General features: G+C 42.5%; 1 protein-coding gene across 2 annotated transcripts; it reads right to left on the bottom strand.

Annotated features, from left to right (window-relative positions):
• Positions 1–20: 20 nt before the first annotated feature.
• Positions 21–21,040, bottom strand: MPZL3 (myelin protein zero like 3). Of its 2 annotated transcripts, none has more exons than XM_036919902.2 (6): positions 20,612–21,040; positions 11,703–11,869; positions 8,949–9,159; positions 7,465–7,570; positions 5,824–5,887; positions 21–2,852 (listed from the first exon to the last, which is right to left on the bottom strand). In XM_036919902.2, the coding sequence occupies exons 1-6, from the start codon at positions 20,682–20,684 to the stop codon at positions 2,826–2,828; spliced, it is 648 nt and encodes a 215-aa protein (XP_036775797.1). In that variant the 5' UTR covers positions 20,685–21,040; the 3' UTR covers positions 21–2,825. The 2 variants fall into 2 exon arrangements, with proteins under 2 accessions (XP_036775797.1, XP_036775796.1); XM_036919901.2 differs by having other exon boundaries at positions 7,465–7,630; positions 20,612–20,759.
• Between the last annotated feature and the right edge of the window lie 1,394 nt (positions 21,041–22,434).

A 22,434-nucleotide genomic window follows, 5' to 3' on the forward strand; every position in this document is an offset into this window, starting at 1 on the left:
GACAGACATCAAAAAGCAGCCAGAAAGAACAAAGAAGTTTATTAGCTATGATGCAGGAAAGATATCAAGAGGTACGATGTCTGTGCATATGGCCCAACAGTGCACACACTCCTAGCAAAACACACCAGTGAAATGCTGCAGCAAACGGTCCAACAGCCCGACAGTGGGGCCAAAGGGATGCAGCCGCCTCTTCTGGCAGCAAAGTCTCAGGCTGTGCAATGAAGTAACAGTCGTGACCCACTCCATCTGGGCCTTCTTAGGGCTCCCCTTCGGAACCATGACCGGATGACACACGGAGCATCCAGATTCAACATCTGGCCTCCAGAACTTTGTGTTAAACAGGAACATGCAACATTCCCTCTTGAAGCACCAGGGCACAGTGTGAGGAGCTGCAGAGAACTAACCTGTCCCCCAAGAAGCCTGAGGTAATGGGCCACATGGGAAACACGAAGTATTTTATAAATTCACATTTGTAACAGAATTAAGCACTCCATGCACAAAACTGAAAAGGTAATGTAACTACAGGTAAAGGCTTCAGCAGCCAAAGAAAAATTCTGAAAAGCCTTTAACCCCTTCTGATGCTTTCAGAATTAAATTCCCTTTCTAGACAAAGCTGGTCTCCGTACAATGTGCTAAGGACATATGGAGCAGCAAAAAGAAAAAGAAGGAGGGAATAGCACCTTAGAAGATATTAAAACAGTAGGTTAAAATAACAACATTTTATATTCCTTCCATCCTTAAGAAGGCAGGTGTCCAAACATTGCTTTGTGCTGCTAGGAAGAGAAAAAGATGTAATCCAGTCCTCAGTGTAAGGGACGAAGAGGAGACTGACACAGCCTTATGACTGTGATGTGACCACGAACCCAGGGAGCAGACTCAATTAGCAACTTATTCTCTTACCATGAAAGGCTCTCTTGTTCAGCATTTAAAAAGGAAGGGACTGGTTCAATTGGTTCAAATCATGCTCAGGTCTACGAAATAACACGACTAAGTATTCACACAGCACCATTTACCTAAAGCGACGAACACACCATACTGGATTAATCCCCCTAACATGCCTGAAAGGAAATGACAAGAAAACCTAACCAGACCAGGCTCCTCAGTTAACACAACATGGCTTTAACTGGGTTCCCATAACACTGTCTTTTTCTCAGGGAAATAAAGACCCATAAAAACAATCTGCCTCACAATTAGATCTCTATCTCCAAATGGCCAAAATCTCAAATTCTTTTTCTCCCTGCTCAAATTTGTTTCCTTTCCCTGTGTGGTGGTAGATGGTCTTACCAATTGGCCTCAGACAGCCAAACGCATAACAAGTAGCCCAAGACTATGAGATTTAACCACTGCAGAAATAACTGCTCATCCTGTGTTCATCTCATCTACTTCCTTATGTAACCAGAGGTAAATCATCAAGTCTATTAACTAACCAGACTCTCTAATCTTTGGGCTAGGTTAGTAAAAGATGCCAGGCCAAATCTATATCATTTTCTTGAAGTCTTTACTGATGACTTCCAGAACTAATAACAACCCAAGTTTTTTAAAAGACATCTTGGCAAAAATATACAAGTAATTTGTCTATAACATGTACGTTGTATTGTGCTATGATGTGGGAACCTCCTGAGCTACCTAGTAAAGAACCACAGACTATTTTGTTGAAAAACCATGGTAGGAGAGCATAACGCTAGTCTCTTATAATTGAGAGGTGAGCTCTATCACTCTATGCCATCAATCTGTCCTGACACGTCACATGTATTTCTTAATGGTTTATGGAAAACCCCATGTAAGTTAAAATCTGAGATAGATTGCTGTAAGAAAATGGAGGAGGCTGACGTAAGGTACTGAAGAACACAAAGGGGAAGCATAGGTTACACACCACCTCACTTCCTTGTCTCAAATACTATGCAAAACCAGTTCGTAAATATCTTAGTTCACTCATACATGACACACTTTAGAACTCAAAAGTTTTGAAGAATAACACAGGTTAAAAGATGATTCACTGCAAGTAACTGGTAAAATAGCCTTCACATCCCCTCTGAGAACCTTTCTAAGAGTTTTTCTTGCCTCTGATCTAAAGAGTCAAGGAGGAAACCATACATCATCAGCTGTAAGAAAGTAAAGTAACAAATTTTGCCTAGGAAGACAAGAGAAAGGACTCCCTCTACTTCATCATTGCTTTCCCTAATTGTAAACTGATGACACCTTAATACTTTAAAATCCTGATCAAGGCAAACCACTGACTCCCAATCTTACCAATTCTACAGAAATTAGGGTTATATCCTCCAGGTCACCCAAACACAACTGATGGTGAGATGACCAAACCAGTGGTACAGGCTGTGTGCTCACCCACAGCCCAAGGTGCTCAGGTAGCAAAATACAAACATACTCCTCCCAAACGTCTGGCCTTGCAGCACAACAGGAAACTCTAAGCCCCATTTCATTTAACAAACATATTTTGGCATCAGCAGTATGGCCAGCATTTAGAATTCTCCCTCAAAGAATTGGAAGAAAACGTGTAATACATTCAAGAGTGAAGACAAAACAAAACATATCTTTCTATTCAGGAAAAGAATTTCTTCAGTCAATTAGAGCATGAGCTACTAACAGGGGTAGTTCTGAGTCTCTTCTGAGAGTTTTTGAACAGTTTATAAATACGAAAAGAGCATATTTTCAATAAATAAATGGTTCCTGAAGTCTTTACTGGTAACTTCTAGAATCTTCCATCACTGCTCTCCAGGCCAGCTCCACTTCTCAGAGAGGCTGTAGCTGCCAGTGGAATGGGATTATGTTCTGTTATTAGGTGACTCCTCACATCGTGAAGACTTTCATCAGTACATCTCTTCATAGTCTGAATCCTGGAAGAGAAAGAGCAGGAGCTGTGGTGTGTATGTAAAGTACAATGCCACTCGGAATTCAGTGGAACTGGAGGCTGCTGAGCTAATTTCTGTTTTGAAACTCTAAGGGTTTCATTTTCCTTGGTGAATACTTTTCAAAACACACGTGAAAAGGTGCCCGTCCACAGCAGAAGGTACAGGGTTGTGGCTAGGAGTTAGGGCTGGGAGTCAGTCTTGCTCTGAGTTCCAATCCCAGCTCCACATCGTGCTGGTTGTGTGACCTTGAGTAAAGTTATTTAGCTCCTCTAAGCCTCAGCTTCCTTCTCTGTAAAGCAGGGATAATAAAAATACTGACACCTCACAGAGTGGCTCTGAGCAATGAATGAGACCATGTATGTAGACCACTTAGCACTGTGCCTGGAATTTTGTAAGCACCCATTCAAGATTTGTTACTATTACCATTATTCTTATTCTTATTTCTATTACTCATACCTGCATTTATTACTTCTAACCTCAAGTGGGCCATTGGTACCACCTGGCACACCGCCTGTCTCTGGTCCATTCGCTCTCCTGTTCTCCCAGATGACTATGTCATACCTTTCCCTGTTCCCTCGGATCTCCAACACTTTCTCCTCACTTCACCCTCAGCCGAAGACCATGCTTTTTCCCACCACTGGGAAAAGAACAGCAGGGAACTTCCACAAGCTCTCCTCGCCGTCACCATATTTGCCCCTCACCTGCATCAGAGCCCATCTACCTGGCCTTCTCTACTCTTAGGGATACACTCTCCCCACGTTTATCTAAGGTCAGCATCTCCATTCGCGCTCCAGCAACCCTCCCCTCTCTCTCCTGCAGTACCAGCCAGCCTTTTATACTGGATCATTCCCACCAGCATACAAATGCGCTATGATTGCTCCCACCTTCAAAAGAAAGGCAACTCTTGACACCCGCCTCGCTCTACCTCTTGCCCTATTTCTCTGCATCTCTGCAGGCAAACTCCTTGAAAGAGCTGTTTACACCCATACCCTCGATACATCTCCCTGTATTCTTTCTTCACCTTATTATCCCCATCAAGCTTTCCTTCCCACTCCTCTGCTGAAGCTAATTTTGTTAAGATCTCCAGTGACCTCCACGTTACCAGATCATCCAATAATCAATTCTCAGTTCTTACTTTACTTGACTGGGCTCAGCAGCAATTGACACAGTTAATCACTTTCTTTTCCATGAAACACTTTCTTTACTTGGCTCCCAGGATATTAAACGCTCCTGGTTTTCTGCCTCACTGGACATCCCTCTCAGCCCCTCATTCCTCTTCGGCTTTCCAATCCGTCCACCTTGGAGAGCTCCAGGGCTCAGTCCTTTGACCTCTTCTCTATCTTCACGTACTTCCTTGATGGAAACATCTCCAACAGCACGCTCCTGTGGATATGCTCTCCCTGCTTCTCTCTACCAGGCTCTATCTGCTAACGATCCCTAAATTTCTATCTCCAGTCTAGACCCCTCATCTGATTTCACGTCTTATAGCCAACTGCCTACATCACATCTCCACTTGGATGTGTGATAAGGATTACAAACTTAATATATCCAAATTCAGCTCCCGATCTTCCTCCTAAAACCTTGTACAAATTAGAAAATGGCAACTCTACCAGTTGCTCATGTCACGTAAAAACCCTGGAATTATCCCTGACTCCTCTCACTCTTTCACATATACATGAACCCTACCCATAAATCCTCGGGCTTATCTTCGCACCATCTCACCACGTCTGCCACTATCACCCCAGCTCAAACCAATAACATCTTCTCTCACCTCCATTACCACTAAAGTCTCCTAATTGGACTCTCTGACTCTATCACAGCCCCTTACCACCTATTCTTAACACAAAAGCCAAAATGATCCTAGTAAAGTCTTTCTCTTCCCATCTATATACACCATCTCATTTACTATATGTTTTACTTACTTTTAAAAGATTGAGTTGTTGTACCCCAATTTAAGAGACATTCTAGCTGTGTCTCCAAGGATGAGTTTTCCAGGTAGGGGAAGGATGTAAGTTATTTGAAGGCAGACAATTCTGTCAGTGTTGTTCACTACTGTTTCCTAAGTCCCTAGAATTGTATCTGGCATGTGTCTGATACTCAGAAAATAACTGTTGAATGAATTAATATCTGAAATGTGAGTAATAATCGTATGGACATTAACTTACTTTTTGTTATCAAAATACTCAAACCCTAAAGGGTTGGTATTAGATCCTCCCCATTGGCACATATCAACCTTCCCTCGTCCTACCCATTATACTCAAGTATGCGAGAGAACAGAGAACACTGCGGTGAGTAACCAGGTTACAGCCACCGGCCAAGTGCTGAGCTCGGTGGTCAGCCCAAGAGGCCTCAAGTTTAAACCCTGCCATGACGGGTGTGCTTCACATTAGATCATAAGTCGCTTTTGACCTGTTTCCAGCTGCACCACATCAGAGGGTCTTTCCTCCTCCGGGGAACCAGACACAGCCACTTACCAGTCACAGCAATTGCTCAAAGGGGGATGGATGACGGCGTTTTGAAATTCATATCAAAATTCATGCCTTCCAATGTGGGTATTTTGTACTGATAAGGCCACAATCACCTAAAAGGCCGTGCCCCTCTGATTCCCTGGAAAACTGAGTCACAGCAGGAAAGCTCCATCAGGGCTCGAGGGCCAGCCAGTCTCCTCCTGTGACCTCAGAGGCACAGGATACTCCTGCTTCAGGAGGTCTGTAGTCGGCAGACCGCTCTACACAGTCCCCTTTCCTAACCTAAGGAGCTCACTCTAAGCCTATCAGACAGAAAACAAAACAATGGTTAGAACTGGGAGGGTCCCCTGGGCCTAAATGCTCTGGGGGAGACCCTGGCTCACAGCGTGCTGTGGCCCTGCTATCCTCTGCGGCCTCTGAGGCAAAGGTTCCCCTTAGCGAGCAGGAACTGAGACCTGAGCAGTGAACGGAAGAAACCGTGGGCTTACCAGGCACTCGGCGCAACGGACACAGAGCCTCACCACGCAGCCTCCCTCCTCCTCCTGGTCAGGGCTGTCAAAAGAGGACAAAGCAAATTTGAACAGTCACTGTCTTCAGTTCAGTAGAGCAGTTGAGAGCACAGCACTGAAGTCAGACGGGTCTGGTTTTTAATTCCAGTTCTACCACTTACTAGTAGGGTGACTTGGCAAATTACTTAAGCTCTGGAACCCGTTGCCTCATCTGTAATATGCAGATATTACCAACTGGGCTTAAAGGATAGTGGTTAGGAGTAAATAAAAAATACACACATGCAAAACACGTACCACGGTCCCGACACACGATAAATGCTCAATAAATAGGAGCTAGTCACAGTAATTAACTTAGAAATGTCCTGAGCACCAACCATTTCTAAGGCATCGTGCTGGGCTGGGGATAAAGACACAAATAAAACACCGTCCTTTGAAGAGCTCACAATCCCAGGGGGTTAGAGACCTGTTACAACTCAACAAGCATGTTACAATACGATGTGATAAATGTTTTAAGAGTTAAGGTCAAACTGCTGTGCCAGCAAAGAGGCGGATGACTAATACTCCCCAGAGACTCTGGGCAACTCAAGGAAACATTTCAGATGGGTCATGGAGGATAAGGGAGAGTTTTCCAGGCAAAAAAGGGAGGAAGGAGGGAATTCCATGTGAGAGAAGAACATGTCGGGAGGAGAAAAAGATTGAATGAATGTTGCACGCTTAAAGAAGGAAATAGGCTCACTGCAGCTGCTATGTGGAGCTAATGAGAAGAAACGGCAAGAAACAATGTGACTAAGGGTTAGATCATGAGGGGTCTTGTCAGACCATGCTTAGAAATAGACATTTTAGTATCTCTACCAAGAGTTCTTTACTTTTTTGGGGGGGCCACAGATTCCTTACAAAGGGTACACTCTCTCCCATTAAGTAAATGCAGATGTGTGTGCGCACACAGAAAGCTTTAGACCCTCTCAAGGTAAGACTTCCCTCCCCAGGTTAAAAACCCTTGATATAAACAATGGAGAATCAACAGGGTTTTTATGTAGACTTTGGTTACCTTTTTTTTTTTTTTAGTAGATTTGTTCTGAGGGAAAATACTGGATCACGCCTGCTCACTGGCAAGATGACGATTGATGAATGTCTTTGATAACCACAATCCAATCAGCCCCTTCAGAGCAGCTGCCAACTAAGACTAGCTCTCCTGCTTATGTAAATTGTTTTTGTGCTTCACAGCTATTCTTAGAGCCTCTCTCATTGCTCAGGCATTTTCTATCAGGAGACATCAGCTCAGCGCCAGAACAAGGAAAAGGGAGAAATAACTGCCTTGCTGAAATTTCCTGTTCAGTTTGAAGGAATGAGAATTCCACTTCAGAATTTTCTATCAGAACCATAGCACTGTGCAATCTGATTTCCAAAGCAGGAGACGAGGACGCTACTAGCAATCCCTCCATCTCCCTCTCCAAATTAATGTCGACAAGTTTCACTTTCAACCTTCCTTCTGGGACCCCTCAGCAGAATCACTCGGCCCAGAAGAAAGAAGGGTGTGCAGGCAGCGGTCTGGGCGCTACCCACAAAGCAGGGCTCTGAAGAGGAAATGGGTCTCCTGCTCAAGGCTCCAGCCGCACTTACTCATCGGAGACCTCAATAGATGACTTCTTGTAGCCAGACTTGCTCCTCTTCTTCAGCCCCACAGACTTCCTCCCCATCCTCACCAGCAGCAGAGCAACCACCACAGCTGAGGGAATAAAGACAAGGATGGAGAGAAGGGCCACGGAGGAGAGCATGGTGCCAAAACCTGGAGGGGGAGAAAGAGGAGGTAAAAGAAAGGGACGCACGAACGTGTTACCTTTGACATGACAGGTTTTACATCTGGTTTTACAAATGCTCTTGCATTTCTTCTCATTGCAAAAGGAATAAACTTATGGTAGAAAAGGTAGAAAATACACAAAAGTAGAAAGAAGAATAAAAATGTACCCATAATCCCGCTACCCAGGATTAACACACTGGTTATCTGCCCATTCAATCTTTCTTAGAGTATGTGGCTATAGGCCTGCATATAGGGAGCAGGGCAGGTGTTTTTAGAAATATGGATCTTATATTACACACTATTTTTAACCTTTTTTAGTTAATATATGATGTTCTCCATTTTATTAAAAATTTCTTCCAGACTTTTTTTTTAATGGTTGTCTGTCTATTCTACCATACTGAATAATTCGCTAAATCAGTCTTCTGATGCTGGACATTCAAATTGTTTCCAATTCTTTGAATCCATAAGTTATATTATGATGATCATCCTTGTATATAAATCTCCATATTTAGTTTTATTTATGATAAAGCTTTAAAATGAAATTACTATATCAAAAGACATATACTCTTAAGGTATCTGATTCATACTACCAAAATATCTTCCAGAAAAACTATACTAATTTCTACTCCTGCCAGCAATGCAAACATGCCTAATCTTTGAAACCTATGAGTTATTGTTGGGAGAAAGGGAGGGAGGGAGAAAGAGAGACAGACAGATTTGAGAAATGATAAGGCATCTATAATGAACCATAATGCCCTTGTGTATCTCTTAAGTTTTTGGTTCATATCCAACTAAGGACTAAAATGACCACTCAATAGTCACCAGGAATAATGTAGAAAAAAAAAGGCCAGTCCTTAACCTACTTTCTTCTGGTCTCACACTGCAAGAAAACTGCTGCTCTTTGCAACATAAAAGAAATGTGCTGCCTCCCACCATTAGAGGGGACATCCTCTCAAGACACAGGCAAGAATGTTGTCTCATGACTGAGGATATGAACATATTAGGGAAACCAGAACGACTACTGCACACAGATAACAACCCTCCATTTATTCAGGGTTTTGCTGCCCATTACCCAAGACCTTTGGTCACCTGAAGTTAAAATTTTAAAAAGATAATGGAGGAACTATGACAATATTTGAAGAAAAGCTTCGGTATGCAAAATAAAGATTAAAAATCCATCTTAATAGGCAATTCAGAATGGCAGAATGTTCCAGCGACCAATTGGTTTACAAAGATAGGTAGCTTTGCTTGTCAGTGATCTCTCCAGAGAGTCCCTGCAGAAGAAGGCTAGTGGCTGTGAACTTACCCCTTTCTGTGACCGCCAGCTCTGTCAAGGGAATATTATGGTGCACGTCTGGAGGATTCTTCACAGCACAGCTGAACGTCCCGTTGTCCTTTATGGTAGGGTTGCTTATGCTTATGGAGGCGTCCCCTTTATACACATCTCCAACCCAGGAAATTCGATCCCGAAATGTGCCTGCCGTGGTTGGGTACTGGAAAGACTGATAATGAAAAATCTAAGAAAGCAACACAATGAGGAAGAAGTTAATTAGGAGAGTGCAATGAAAATTTAAGCTAAGCAGGTCCAAAATAAGATGCAAATGTACAATAGGTTTTCTAATTTGGGGTCTTTTTTTTTTAGCTTTGTTCACCTCCATCCTGTAGATTAAAAGACAGGTGAATAGAACTTGTAACAAAAAGATCGATGAATCCTGGATTCTTAACTCTTGAACCTTTTCTAAATTCTCCCTCAAGCCCTAAAGCAGTAGTTCTCAAGCGGGGGCAATTTTGACCCCCAGGAAACATTTAGCAATATCTGGAGATATTTTTGGTTGTCACAGTCAGGGAGAGTGCTACTGACATTGCTAAAATCCTCCAGTGTGTAGGACAGTCCCCCACGACAAAGGACTACCCAGTTCAAAATATCAACAGTGCCGAAGTTGAGAAAGCCTATTCCAAAGGAGCATCTAATATTTGCATAGTACTCTGTGGGCTGGAAATGATTTCTACACATTTGCTCACCTGTGCCCCATAACAACACTGAGCTACACAAGGGGCAGGTATAATTAGTCCAAATGTATAGAAAGGGAAACACAAGGCCAAGAACAAAAACTTAGTGCATTACTCAAAGGCACACAGCTAGTGAGCCGGAAAGGGGAGGTTTTTGCTTATTCTCAAAATCACCAGGAAGGTATAATATAATCAAGCCTTTCTCAAGCTTTCTGTGTTGGCAATTAATAAAAACCCCAAACCAGATGAATTCAGTGAATGTATGTTGAATTAAAATGATGCCATTTCAGACTGGTGATCAAACACATCATCAAAAACACTTAAGTATATCTGTGTACCTCTCTACCTCTCTCTCTTCTATTTTCTTTCTTTCTGCCTACTGGGAACTCCCCCTTTAGGAATCCAGGCACTAACAAACAACCACGGAATTGCCCAGTTTTGAACAGCAACTTCCCAGAGAAGAGACTGAATCACTTACTGGTTCACCTGTTCATGCATTTATTCAACAAGTATTTACTGCACATGTACTATGTGCTTTTATGGAATTTTCAGCGTAGCGGAAAATATAGAGTTTTTTTTATTAAGGTATCACTGATATACACTCTTATGAAGGTTTCTTAAAACAATGTGGTTATTTCATTCACCCTTATTATTGGGAAAATACAGATTTTAGGAATATATGTGCAATAAGTATTCCAAAGAGGGAGGTAAAGAATGCCTACTGCTAATTATCAGCAACAATACAAAAGAGTTTGAAACTTCTTACTGACAAAACAAGGCCTGCTGTGTGTATATCTTCAGGATTAAGCCAACCTGTAAGTCCCAGGTTAAGTGAGTAATACTCAAACCCTTGCTGCTTAGTCTGATGGAATCCTGAGAGACCACATAACTGTGACATCTTGTTATGTGACTTCAAAGGCCCACCAGCTCCAGCCTGGGTGAACCTGCCGACTCTCTGTCAGCCTCACAGAGGACAGCGCCGCAGGACAATCGCTGTTTGCAGTTCAGGTTTCTGACAAAGACGATCCCCACTGCTTGCTCTGTCCTACTTTTGGCCAAGCAGGCAGAACCAAATCAGGCCAGCCATGGTTTCCTGGCCACTCAACATCAAGTGAACTACTTTAAGTCTAGCGAAAAAGGGACCATGAAAGGAAGAAAAAGAAGCCCAGCTTCTTTCACTGAAGCCACCTACCTTGCTCCAAGCTACATAGCAATCAACAATGGCTTGTATAACAAAATCCAGAACTTAATACATTAAAATCAAAGAGAAGGTTTTCCATGGAAGGATAAACAATCAAGGACACTTTTAAAAGTACAATCTTTGCATACAGCTATGCCATTCAGCTTCTTGACAGCATCTATTCTGACCCAAGGACACTGCTGGAAGCATGAAGACAGGTTCTCTATAGCATTGCAATCTTCAATTAGACATCCACAATGGGATTTGAGCCATAAATGTGTTTTATATGTGTGCCTAAAGTATACTGCTTCTAATATTGCAAGGCCATCTGTCACCAACAGCATCTGTTATCAACACAAGGTGCCACCATTTCCTTCAAAGGGAGCCATATAAATCAAGGCAGACGTTTATACACTGGAGGGAGAAGATGCCAAGATAAACTGCAGAGTACAGATATACAAACAGATACACCCACTGAGACAACTTCAAACAAGAGGAAATGAGCGGCTTTTAACAGGATATTTATGTTGGGGCCTATAGAATTTTTCTATCCAACAGTCCTGGAGGTATCTTTTCAATACAACAAATCTAAAAACAAAGCTATGAAACCAGGCAAATCAACAACAACAAAGGGGAAACAAAAGCAAACCACATTTCCTCTGCGTTTCTGACAGGTTTTTTTCCTACTTACAAGATTTACATAGAAGAATAAACAGACCCTGGGACCAAATTACTGGCACACACAGTGGAAGCTCATCTTCTGCCCCAAGCTGAGAGGGTCTAAAGCGTGCCTGGGACTTGGAGTAAAAGGATTCCAGCGCTGTTGACCACACAAGACTCAAATTTCCATAAGAGTATATATATGCTTACTGATTCTGTGCGGCTGCTCCTAGGAGGGCGGTAGGTCCAGTCTATGGTGAGTTTATCAGTGACAGACGAAGTTGACTTGAAGGTGCATTTCAACTTGATCTTTTCTCCAACATAACCCCGGACATGAGCATCTGCTTTAATCTCCAAGGAGAGGACCGTGTGAACACCTAAACAAAGCAAGCCCAGACATTTCAAATGTATTCACTTGGGCAGAATATACAGATGTTGAGTGAATAATATAGAGACACTATTGATCATTTTTAAGGCTCTCATGAAAAACAAACACAGCAATAAATGTCTTCCCAGGCAGGCCCAACAGGACAGGGAGGGGATATCTGCATTAGTCAAAGGCAGTATTTTTGTCATTTCACAATATTAAATCACGGCATGGATGCCTGGGTCAAAATTTAAAATCTGATCACATCAGCATTTTTCCAAATACAGAGCTGTGGTTAAATTAAGTACAAACAAGTGGGTCTGCCCAGGGCCGGTTGAAAGGCAATGCCACACACTCATGTCACACATGTACCCCCGGAAGGTAGCGGCTATTGTGGTCCAAGGGACGCACCCCAAGTACAGCACGGTTGTAACCTGGAGCTACCACTGCCTCAACCAGCAGCAAAATGGGAGCAGGAAATAAGGATGGGGAATTTTTTTCAAAGAATTTTAGAAAAGTTTCCCAAGGTTCTATCTAGTTTCATTGTATTTTTTCCTTTCTTAAAGCTGGTTAATGAATCGCACATCCACTAAAATGGGGAGGAAAACAGAACAATTTAATGCATTCCAAAATGTAAACGGATCATTTTTTAAACTCTCTAGAGACCAATCCTTTTCATAAACCACCTCATTTAGCCAACTCTGACATTCCATCCCCCCAAAAGAGCTGGTGCTTTGTCTGGCCAATCCCCTCTGCTGTCAGAGAGCAGTGACTAGAAATTCATCTTCCACTAGGGAGCCATTTTAAAGGAAAGTCACCAACACTTTGTCTTTCCTGCTTCCTTCTCCACTGCGATAAGCCATGATTCTTCTGGAAAACCAGAGGCAACCGGAGCAGTGAGGTTTCAGAGGAGAGAAAACCCACATGCCACTCTGAAAACCAGCAGTCTCTCCCCTCCAGTAGGGGCAGGATGTAAATCCCAGCCCCATCACTTGCTGGCTTTGTGGTCTTAGCAAATTACTTTACTTCTTCGTTTCTCAGCCTGGTGGAAATGATAATGAGTGCACTTTCCTTAGAAGATCACTGTGAGGAATCAATGAGCTAAGACATGTACCCTGAGAAGCCCACCTAACCCAGAGTAGGTGCTCAAAGCACGTAGATAGCTTCAGCATTAGTATTGCCACCTCTTCAGTATTACTTACCCTCTCAACCTTTCCTATCACAGACACAGTAATGAGTCATCGATTCCACTGCCCTTTCCTCTGCCTGCTTTGAATCATTTTTCTTGCTCCTCTCCTGTCAGTCTAGTCTGCTCACATTCCTGTTTGAAGGAGTAGTTCCAAGACTGAGCTCACAACTCTAATAAGAATCTGACCCATCCCAACGATGAGGATTACTTCTGGTTCATCCATAGCACCTCTCTGATGCTGCCATGCTGAACTTGACCTTCTGTGACTCTGCAGAGGCTGTTCCTCTGCCTGGAAAGCCTTCATCCCTCCACGCCTGCTCTCTCCTAAGCCCTCACCTTACTCATCACTAGATCCAGCCCTGGAAACTGGAAGGTGGAAATGAATGGTAATCATACTCTCCCCATACCGCATTCCTTCACCCTAAAACATAAGGAGAGTAGAGAGATTTAAAAGCATGGATTTAGAATTAGACAGACCTGGACTCCAGTTCTAGCCCAGCTACTTTCTAGCTGTGAGACCTTGATGACAGTGACCGAACCTATTCCAGCTGCAATTTCCTCACCTGGTAAACAGGGACAACGAGACCTACTTTGTTGGGTCACTGTGAGGATCCAATGAGATAACACATAACAGGCTTAGCATCTGAAATAAAACCTTTCAATAAATATTAGCCATTATTATTAAAACGAATGCGACCAACATGCAGAAACCTTCAATAATTCTCTATCGGGCTATAGAACAAAATCCAAAGAGTGACAATCTGGCCCCAAACTTCTGCTACGCCACTCACCTACCCATTCCATCCCCTTCATCATGCCCAGAACATCCTGCCATTTCCCTGATTTATGTCCTTTCACGCCACTGTGCCTTCCTTTATATGTCTTAGTCTGAAAGGCTCCCCCCATTCCCACCAATCCTGCCTGTGTTATTCCCACCGCACCAAATCCTCCCATGCTCACACCTTCAAAACCCAGCTCAAATACCTGCCCCCTTTGTGATGCCCTCCCAAATTCTCTGATGCAGTTCATTGCTCTTTCCTCAATGTTCTCATAACATTTCATGCACAGTGCTATTCAAGCACACATACCATTGATTGCACTGAATTTGTAAAGACTATTTCCTCCATTAAATGCAAGCACCCTGAGGGCAAAAATGCGGAGGGAGGACAGAGAGAGAGACTAAGAGAATTTTTGGACAGGTCACCAAAAATTCTAGTACAGGAACGAAGTGTGCTCGGTAGACACCCACTCTCTTCCTATCCCCATTTTTACAGTATTTTCAACATCCTTACATCCCCACACTCCTCTTCCCATTGCAGCCATTCAGGAAAAGCTGAGCCCTAGATGACCATTCTGGAACTGTGGCTGGTGTACACTGAAGGGAGAAATCACACAATGACATAGATAGTTACCATAAGAAATTCATGGATTCTCCCCACAGATGAGCCCTTACTGAGGCATGATGACCCTTTAACTGGTCTTGGTCAGCTCCTCTTTCTGATTCCTGAAACCAGTGCCCTTCTCTTTCATTCCTTATGCAACTTCCAAATCCCTTTCTCAGACGAAAACGTCTCCTCTTACTTTTTTCAAGAAACCTGAGGCCATACAAACCACCCAGCCATACACCTTCCTGTGCTTCACCCGTCCTTATTCCAGTCTAAAAGGGAGTGGTGTCCCTTTTCCTATGCAAGGCCCCCTGCTTCTGCTCTGCTCTAGATCCCTCTCCAAATCCTGCTCCAGCAGGAAAACCCTCTTCCTTTCTGGAGGGGCTCTCTCTCCCTTTCGCCTCTAAAAACACAGAAATCTTTCCCATCCTTAAAAATAAAGAAATAGTAACAATCTTTCCTGACCCTTCAATACTAGCTACTAACTACTGCCCTCTTTCCTTTCCAAGCCAACTTTGTGAAAGAACAGTCTACACCTGGCACCTCCATTTCCTCCTTCCCACTCACTTCTGGGCCCCTACAGCACAATCTGGACTCTACTACCATTCCTGGTAAAGGGCACCATGTCTTAAAACTGCAAAATCCAAGGGATAAACTCTAATAGGTACTTGTCTATCCTGATTTTACTGGACCGCTCTGAAGCAATGACTACCTGCTCCTTGACCTCCTCTACCCTGGGGCTCCCATGACAATACTCTCATTCATTCACTCATTCTTCTAATACCCTTATTGAGCATTTTTTGTGCCACCCTCTAAGCTTAGGATTAAGTGTAAGCAAAATAAATATACTCCTTGTTTTTGGAGCTAAAAATACATTAGTCAAATAATCAGAGACAAATGCATAATTATAAAAATGTGATAAATTCTATGAAAGAAAGACCCAAAGTATGGCTATGAGAACTGCACCCGTAACAGTAATGAAAGCTTCCCTGAAAACTACCTTTGAGTTGAGTTCTGAAGGAAGAGTACCAAGGGGAGGAGGACAGCATTCCAGACAGAGCACACAGCATATGCAAAGGTCCTGTGCCAAGAAGAAACACAGTAAATGAACCAAAAGGAAGGCAGTAGGCTGCAACACAGAAAGCATGTGTGTGTGTGTGTGTGTGTGTGTGTGTGTGTGTGTGTGTGTGTGTGTGTGTGTATGGGTGGTAGGGCGGCAGGGAGAGAAGAATGAACAGGGACTAGGAGGTAAGTAGGAAGCAGATCACATAGAACATTAGAGATTTGGGTCCTTATTCTTAGAGTAATGGGAAGCCATGGAAAATACTTAAATGTGGGACTGAGTGAGAAGAGACATGATGAAGTTTGCATCTTTAAAAGATCGTTCTAGGGAAGACACTTAGGAGAAGCCAAGTGTAAATATAAGTACATTACTTAGGAGGTGACTACAGCAGTCAAGTGAGAAACCAGGGAAGCTGAACTAAGTTGGTGGCAGTGGACAGGGAGAGAACTAGGAAGACAACAACGCTCACAAGGTAAAATCAGCAAGAATTGATGAAAAATCGGATGTGGAATGTTAGGGAAAGAGAGGTGTCCACGATGACTCTGGCTTCTGACTTGCTGGTACCACTCACTGGCACAGCGAAAGAAGAGCACCAGGCTTGGCGGGGAGTAACACGGATTTGATTTGAGGTAAGTTTAAGGTGCCTGTGAGAAAACCAGTGTCAACGGGGCAGTTGGTTTAGGGCAGGAGTCAGCCAACAATGGCCCGTGGGCCAAATCTAGTCCACAATGCCTTTTTGTAAATAAAGTGTTATTAGAACACGGCCACATTCATTCATTTATGTATTGTCTAAGGCTGCTTTTGTGCTACTCCAGCAGAACGGAGGGGTTGCAGTGGATACCATGAGGCTCACAAAGCCTAAAATACTTATTCTCTGGCCCTTTACAAAGTTTGCCAAACCTGGTTTCGAGCAAAGAAGAAATATGGGTTGAAGTTATAAATCACAATCCCATTAGTGTCCATACAACCAACTCTCCACACGGATTGTGTTACATACACACACACAAACTCCACATCTCTGATAGTTTCTATCAAATCTCTATCCAAGGCTCCTCTTTCCTACCTATTCCTTAAACACTGGTGTTCATTAGAGTTCCACCCCGAGCCCATGGTCCTTCATGTAACATGTTCTCCTTGGACAAACTTATCCGTTTGTATACACTTAACAACACTAACAGGCTAATGGTCCCCCAACCTGTACTGCTAGCCATGACCTGCCTCTGAGAGTCTCACTGTTACCGGATATACCCACTTGGGTATCACCACCACAGGAGCTCAAGCTGAATGTAGTGAACTTTTGTTTGCTGTCCATTCAATATCCATTCCCCTCATCTCCTTTCCTAACAATGACCAGATTTTCTTGGATATCCACCCTTTACCACGCAGCCCCCGAGCTTGGGGGAAGATGGCTCTATCAGTCAGGGTCTAGGCAAGAAACAGAAAAGCACAATCAGCTGAGATTTTGAAAAGTGTATGGGCCACTTTTCAAAGGGACTTTACTCAGGGTCAAGGAAGCCAACAAAGGCAGAAAGGCTTTACCGCCCCCAGGCCCCACGAGACAAAGGGGGAGGAAACGGTGCTCCTGGGGCCTGGTAAGAGCTGGAACTGTGTGGGCCACCTGATGAAAGCTGTAGCCATAGAGGGACGCAGCCACTATAGACCAGGGCGCTAAGACTGGGAGGGAGCAGGAAAGAAATACCCGGAAGTCTTTCTCTTCCTTCCTGCCAACCTCCTGCCAATGCCTCCCCAGACCAAACCTAACGGGAAGCCAGAGGGAGGGAGTCTGGGTGATGGTGATGTGGTCTAGAGTCGGCTTTCCAGGGAGGAGAAAAGCGCAGGGAAGGGAAGTGAATGGATCTGGTGGCAGAGGGGCAAGATAAGAAAAACTAGCAAATGACCCTACTCCCAGCCCCGGGGCATGACCGGCCTGGCCTAAACCAATCATTACACCCAGAGGTGTGCTGGAAAATAGCTTTAAAAAAAAAAGGATTTGACAGTTCGTTCCTGTGGTGCAAATATTCCCACCCTGGGAATATCTGGCTATTTTCAAGCCACACTGGTAACATCTCCGAATGCCGAGTTAGGAAGAGATGTGCATAGCCAGCTCTAGAGAGCCGAGGGGAGTTGGCTCCGGCACACCATCCTCCAGCCAGATACATACTTGGGGTCAACATGTGATTCAACCTAATCCAAAGTAAAGTTTCAGAAAATCTGCTTGGAAAGTTATTTAATGCCTCCATGGCCTTGTTTGTGTTTCTCTCTACATCTAGAATTTCCCTCACTCCCTATCTCTAACTCTCCTTTCAAGATTTAACTTGGGTTGACACGTGCACGAAGCCTTCCCTGTATCTCCATGGCCCATTATGGGCACCTCTTCAGAGCTTGCATGGTTTCTAGTGCATCTCTCCCTTAATACCAGATTCTAAAATTATCTGTTGACTTGTCTGTCTTCTCCAGTAGGCCCTGAGCTCACCAGAACAGAACCCAGCACCCCATGGCTGCTCTATTAATACTCACCTGAAACAAACTGCCATAATTTCCTTTTTAAAAAACAAAAACTGTAACAAAATAAGCACCAAAATTACAAGTTCTGAGCAAATTTTGGCTACTGAATTATAGTAAATACACCATTAATAAAGCTACCTACTACCAACTTCTTGCCTTGCTAATATACTTGAACTCCATATTCATGAACATGATTTTGCCACAAAGTTATCAGTCTGTATCAGAAACATAAGATTCATGGATGGACTAAACTGATCTACACATCAGGAAGTTGGTTCCTCTTGGAGGAGAAAGGATAATGACTGGAAGGAAGCACAAGGAAGGTTTCTGGAGTACCAGTAACACTCTACGTCCCGATATGGGTGTGAGTGAGGGTGCTGGTATGTTTGGTTTCTGAAAATTCAAGCTGTACACTTACGATAGGTGCACTTTCTCTACATATAGTATACTACAATTTTAAATGTTTTAAAATCAATGGATGCAAAATAATTTGTCTGCACTCAAAAAATACCAATTCAATGTTACATTCATTCAGAAATTTTCATCCTTGTCTTGTGTGGATAATTATCTTTTTACCCAAGTAAAAAAGCATTCCTGCCAGGTAAAAGCAGCCACTATAGAAATACTTGAAATAACTAACAAAACTGTTTTATAGTCTTGGAGGAAAACAAGAAAATCATATTTAAACATAAATAAGTTTACACATGGAAGAAATGAAAAAAATATGACAAAACTCCCAAATTTGTATGATTTTCCAAAATACAGATGTCAACCTTTGATTCATAAAATTGCACACTTAAATGGAAGATAGAAAAGTGTAAAAGTCCTAGGTGGCCTATTGTTTCTAAATACATTGATAACTTACATAGCAGGACCATATTTATCATTTACAGAGAATTCAAACATGCTAACAATTTAATGGGTCCCATCTTTGAAGAGGAAAAGCAAAGTGACGCTTGTGTGAAACCAGAGTCTATCACCTAACAGATTCAAAGCAAAAGTTAAAAAAAGAACCTTGAAAACATGCTAAGTGAAAGAAGCTTGCCACAAAGGAACACATATTGTATGATTCCATTTATGTGAAATGTCCAGAACTGGCAAATTTGTAGCAACAGGAAATAGAGTGGTGTTTGCCAGGAGCCAGGGGAAGTGGGGCATGGGGAATGACTGCTCATGGGCATGGAGTTTCTCTTTTGAGTGATGAGAATGTTCTAGAATTGACGGCGGTGATGCCTGCACAACTCAGTGAATATACTGAAACCACTCAGTTGTACATTTTAAATGGGCAGATTGTATGGCACGTGAATAATGTCTCAATAAAGCTGTTGTTTTTTTAAAGGCAAAAGATAAATCAACTCAACAAATACATACAGATCATAAAATCAACTTTTAATGCTTTAATTATTTAGTCTGCTGGATTTGATGGATGTTTTTTAAGTCTAAGAAACCACTCATCATTTCTAGAATTTTTTTTCCTCAATAGTGTATTTGAATATTTCTGTGTATGTGTGTGTGTGTGTTTGTGTGTGTGTGTTGAGAGCCAGAGATGAAACTGGAATTTTTTGGAGTGACAGGTCATCCTAATATTATATTGCAAAATAACTTAGCTGAAAAACTGGACACTTGGGATGACACAGACCGCTGGGAGGGATCAGGGAGTGTGCTGGAAACATGAATGTTAGTCATCAAATAATAGAAACTTCCTGGCCTTACCTGCTGAGATTCAGAACATCTGAAGTCTCTAAAGTTAAACGTCCCTTTCAGAAAGAAATTCCAGTTTACCCACAGGGAAATTTATGAAGTTAACAATTCACTCTAATGCTAGCTCTCCTAACGTATGACTTCTGGGGAAGACATACACACACACAAATCCGGGTAATAACTGCACCCTAGAATGAAGGTAATTAGGTTGTTTTGAAATCTACGCAATTTGAAAATTGAAAATTAACTAAGTTTTAAGGATATGTCACAGTGTGAATACCGTCCTCATTAATAGATTAAAATATTAACAGAATTGATACATCCTTTCTTATATTTTATAAAATGTTACTAAAATGCTAAAGCAGTTTATTTTTCCTCAACAAAATGCACCTCTATTACACCAAAATCACAGCACATCCTTTCTGTGAGAAATAAACATTTTACTTCATAAACCCTGACAATCACTTACAAAATACAAAATTACCAACAGTCATGACTCTTTTTTCCCCCGAATTACAGGGGCAAACTACTGAACCCCAGAACTGCCCTTCCCCAGCCAGGATAAAAGGCCCACAAAACCACAGCAGTCAACCACCGACAGCTCATGACAAGACAACCTCGGCACCCCTAAGCCTGAGCCCTCCACGAAGTGGGGCCATCGCCGCGAGGCAGCGCACAGTCACGCACGGTGGTCGGGCTCCCCAGGGTCAGGAAAGCACTGACAAGAGCCCACCTCCCACCGTGGGTGCTGATTACCAGAATGGAACCTTCTCCCCACACCCTCCCACTTCCTTCCTTCTCAGAAGCGTCGTGGGGGCTTTTCTGAGACCCCCCAACCGGAACCGGAAAAGCGACCATCTTCCAACCCTCCCCCCCGGGCGGAAGTGGGGGAACCCGGGGCGCACTCACCCTGGAAGAGCAGGATGCCCAGCAGTGGCCGCAGAGCGCAGCCACGGCCTCCAGCGGCTCCGCTTGGCTGCATCCTGACCGCTCTCCAGAAGTTTGCACACCTTGTTTTCGGCTCCCGGTAACAACACAGGTAACACCGGATGTGACGTAAGAGCAGGAGGCCGCGAGAGCACAACTTGGCGATCCGAAGTTGCCATAGCAACGTGGCTTGTTTCCAGAGCCCCACCTGGTCTTGCCACTCTGACCAGGGAATTTTTAATTCCGAAGTAGCAGTTAATTCTTCACTTTTGCTTGCCGGTGAAGTAAGCTACAGACTTTGGGAAAATTAGTTTATCCTTATGGAATGCTGCAGTACTAGTCTCCATCCTGCAATTCTATTCCAGAAGTCCTTTTTACTCCCTACAGATCATTTTATTTGAACGCTCCCAGAATAGGTTTCTATAAATTTAGTCAAAAAGGACCAAAGAGAACATACAGGATCGGTCAATCAATAGACGAATATATGTTGGGGCTTCGAGGCGAATTTGCCTCAAGTCTCGGCTGGTTGGAGGGTTTTAATTTTGTGTGTGTGTGTGCAGCTATTAACGCGTCTAGCTCAGTACCTGCCTAAGTTGGGTGTTTACTGTCGACAATGACAATGATGAAATCACAGCATATAATAAAGGGGAAAAGGAACTGAGATTGGTTTATCTTTTGGTTGGAAAAATGAGACAGTAATGTATTCACAGTGCTTGAAGTGAAATGAAGAAACGGTGTCTCATTCTTCTGAGAAAGAGATGGAAGGGGTACCCTACTTCAATCATTAGTCCATCTTTTCTCCTGGAATCTACATATTGGATGAAAGCAAGGAGGGAACCAAAGTATGCTTCACGTTTGGGGAAGTTTAAAACTTCTGATTTTTCAACTCCCATTCCTTTTACTTGACAGCTGGTAGTTTTCTCTATTAAGAAGGTAATGTCAGAATATCAAATGGAATAGATGGTACTGTTCCTTCAAAACAGTAAGTAGTTTGTTGTGCCCAATTCCCAGGTATCCAAATAATGTGTAAGTTCTGTGGCAATCCATATAGGTTTATCTATCTAGTAGAAAATAACTCTATCCTTTTTGACTTCCAGACTGCCTCTAAGAAAAATGTCCAGTGAAGATAAAATATATACCCATCTGTTTTCTATTACTTAATATGTAAAATTTTTAGGTTTTGTATATAAGCAAATTATATAATTGATAATTCTTTATTACTAAAGGCTATTTACATAAAGGCACAATAAAAAATAAATTACAATACAAAAGTTCTCTTTAGGAAGAAGACACTGAACAAGGCCATATTAACCCTTAAGTATTCATCCAAGATACAGGCTACAAATATTGCTGCAAAGAATTTCCATGAGTTTTTAACTACTACTTCAATACATTTATGGAACATCACCCAGGCCATTTGTTTGAAAAAAATATCCAGTTATATTTTCAAAGGTTGAATTATGAAGAAAAATAGAAAATGTGAATTAAAGGTAATACAGACTTTAAATCTCATTTTTAGTTTCAGAATTGGGTATTGAAACTTTACTTTTTTAGACAATATAAAAGGCAAAATGAGAGGTATGGAATGAATTTCACAATCAAGGTTAATATGTAAGTTATACCAATTGTTTTTTAAGTATTGAAAAAAATATCAAAGTTTAGCATGTTTCAATACAGATAACTTATTTGAAAATTCCAGTTTATTAAAAGAAATAACATCTTCACCCCAGTCAAGTGAAAACTTAAAATATCAGACTGTACAGATTTTGCAGGGGGGGGGGTGCGTAAACTTTTACATGTTTCCT

The sequence above is a fragment of the Manis pentadactyla genome, chromosome 13 (genome assembly GCF_030020395.1).
Source record: "Manis pentadactyla isolate mManPen7 chromosome 13, mManPen7.hap1, whole genome shotgun sequence".
NCBI lineage: Eukaryota > Metazoa > Chordata > Mammalia > Pholidota > Manidae > Manis > Manis pentadactyla.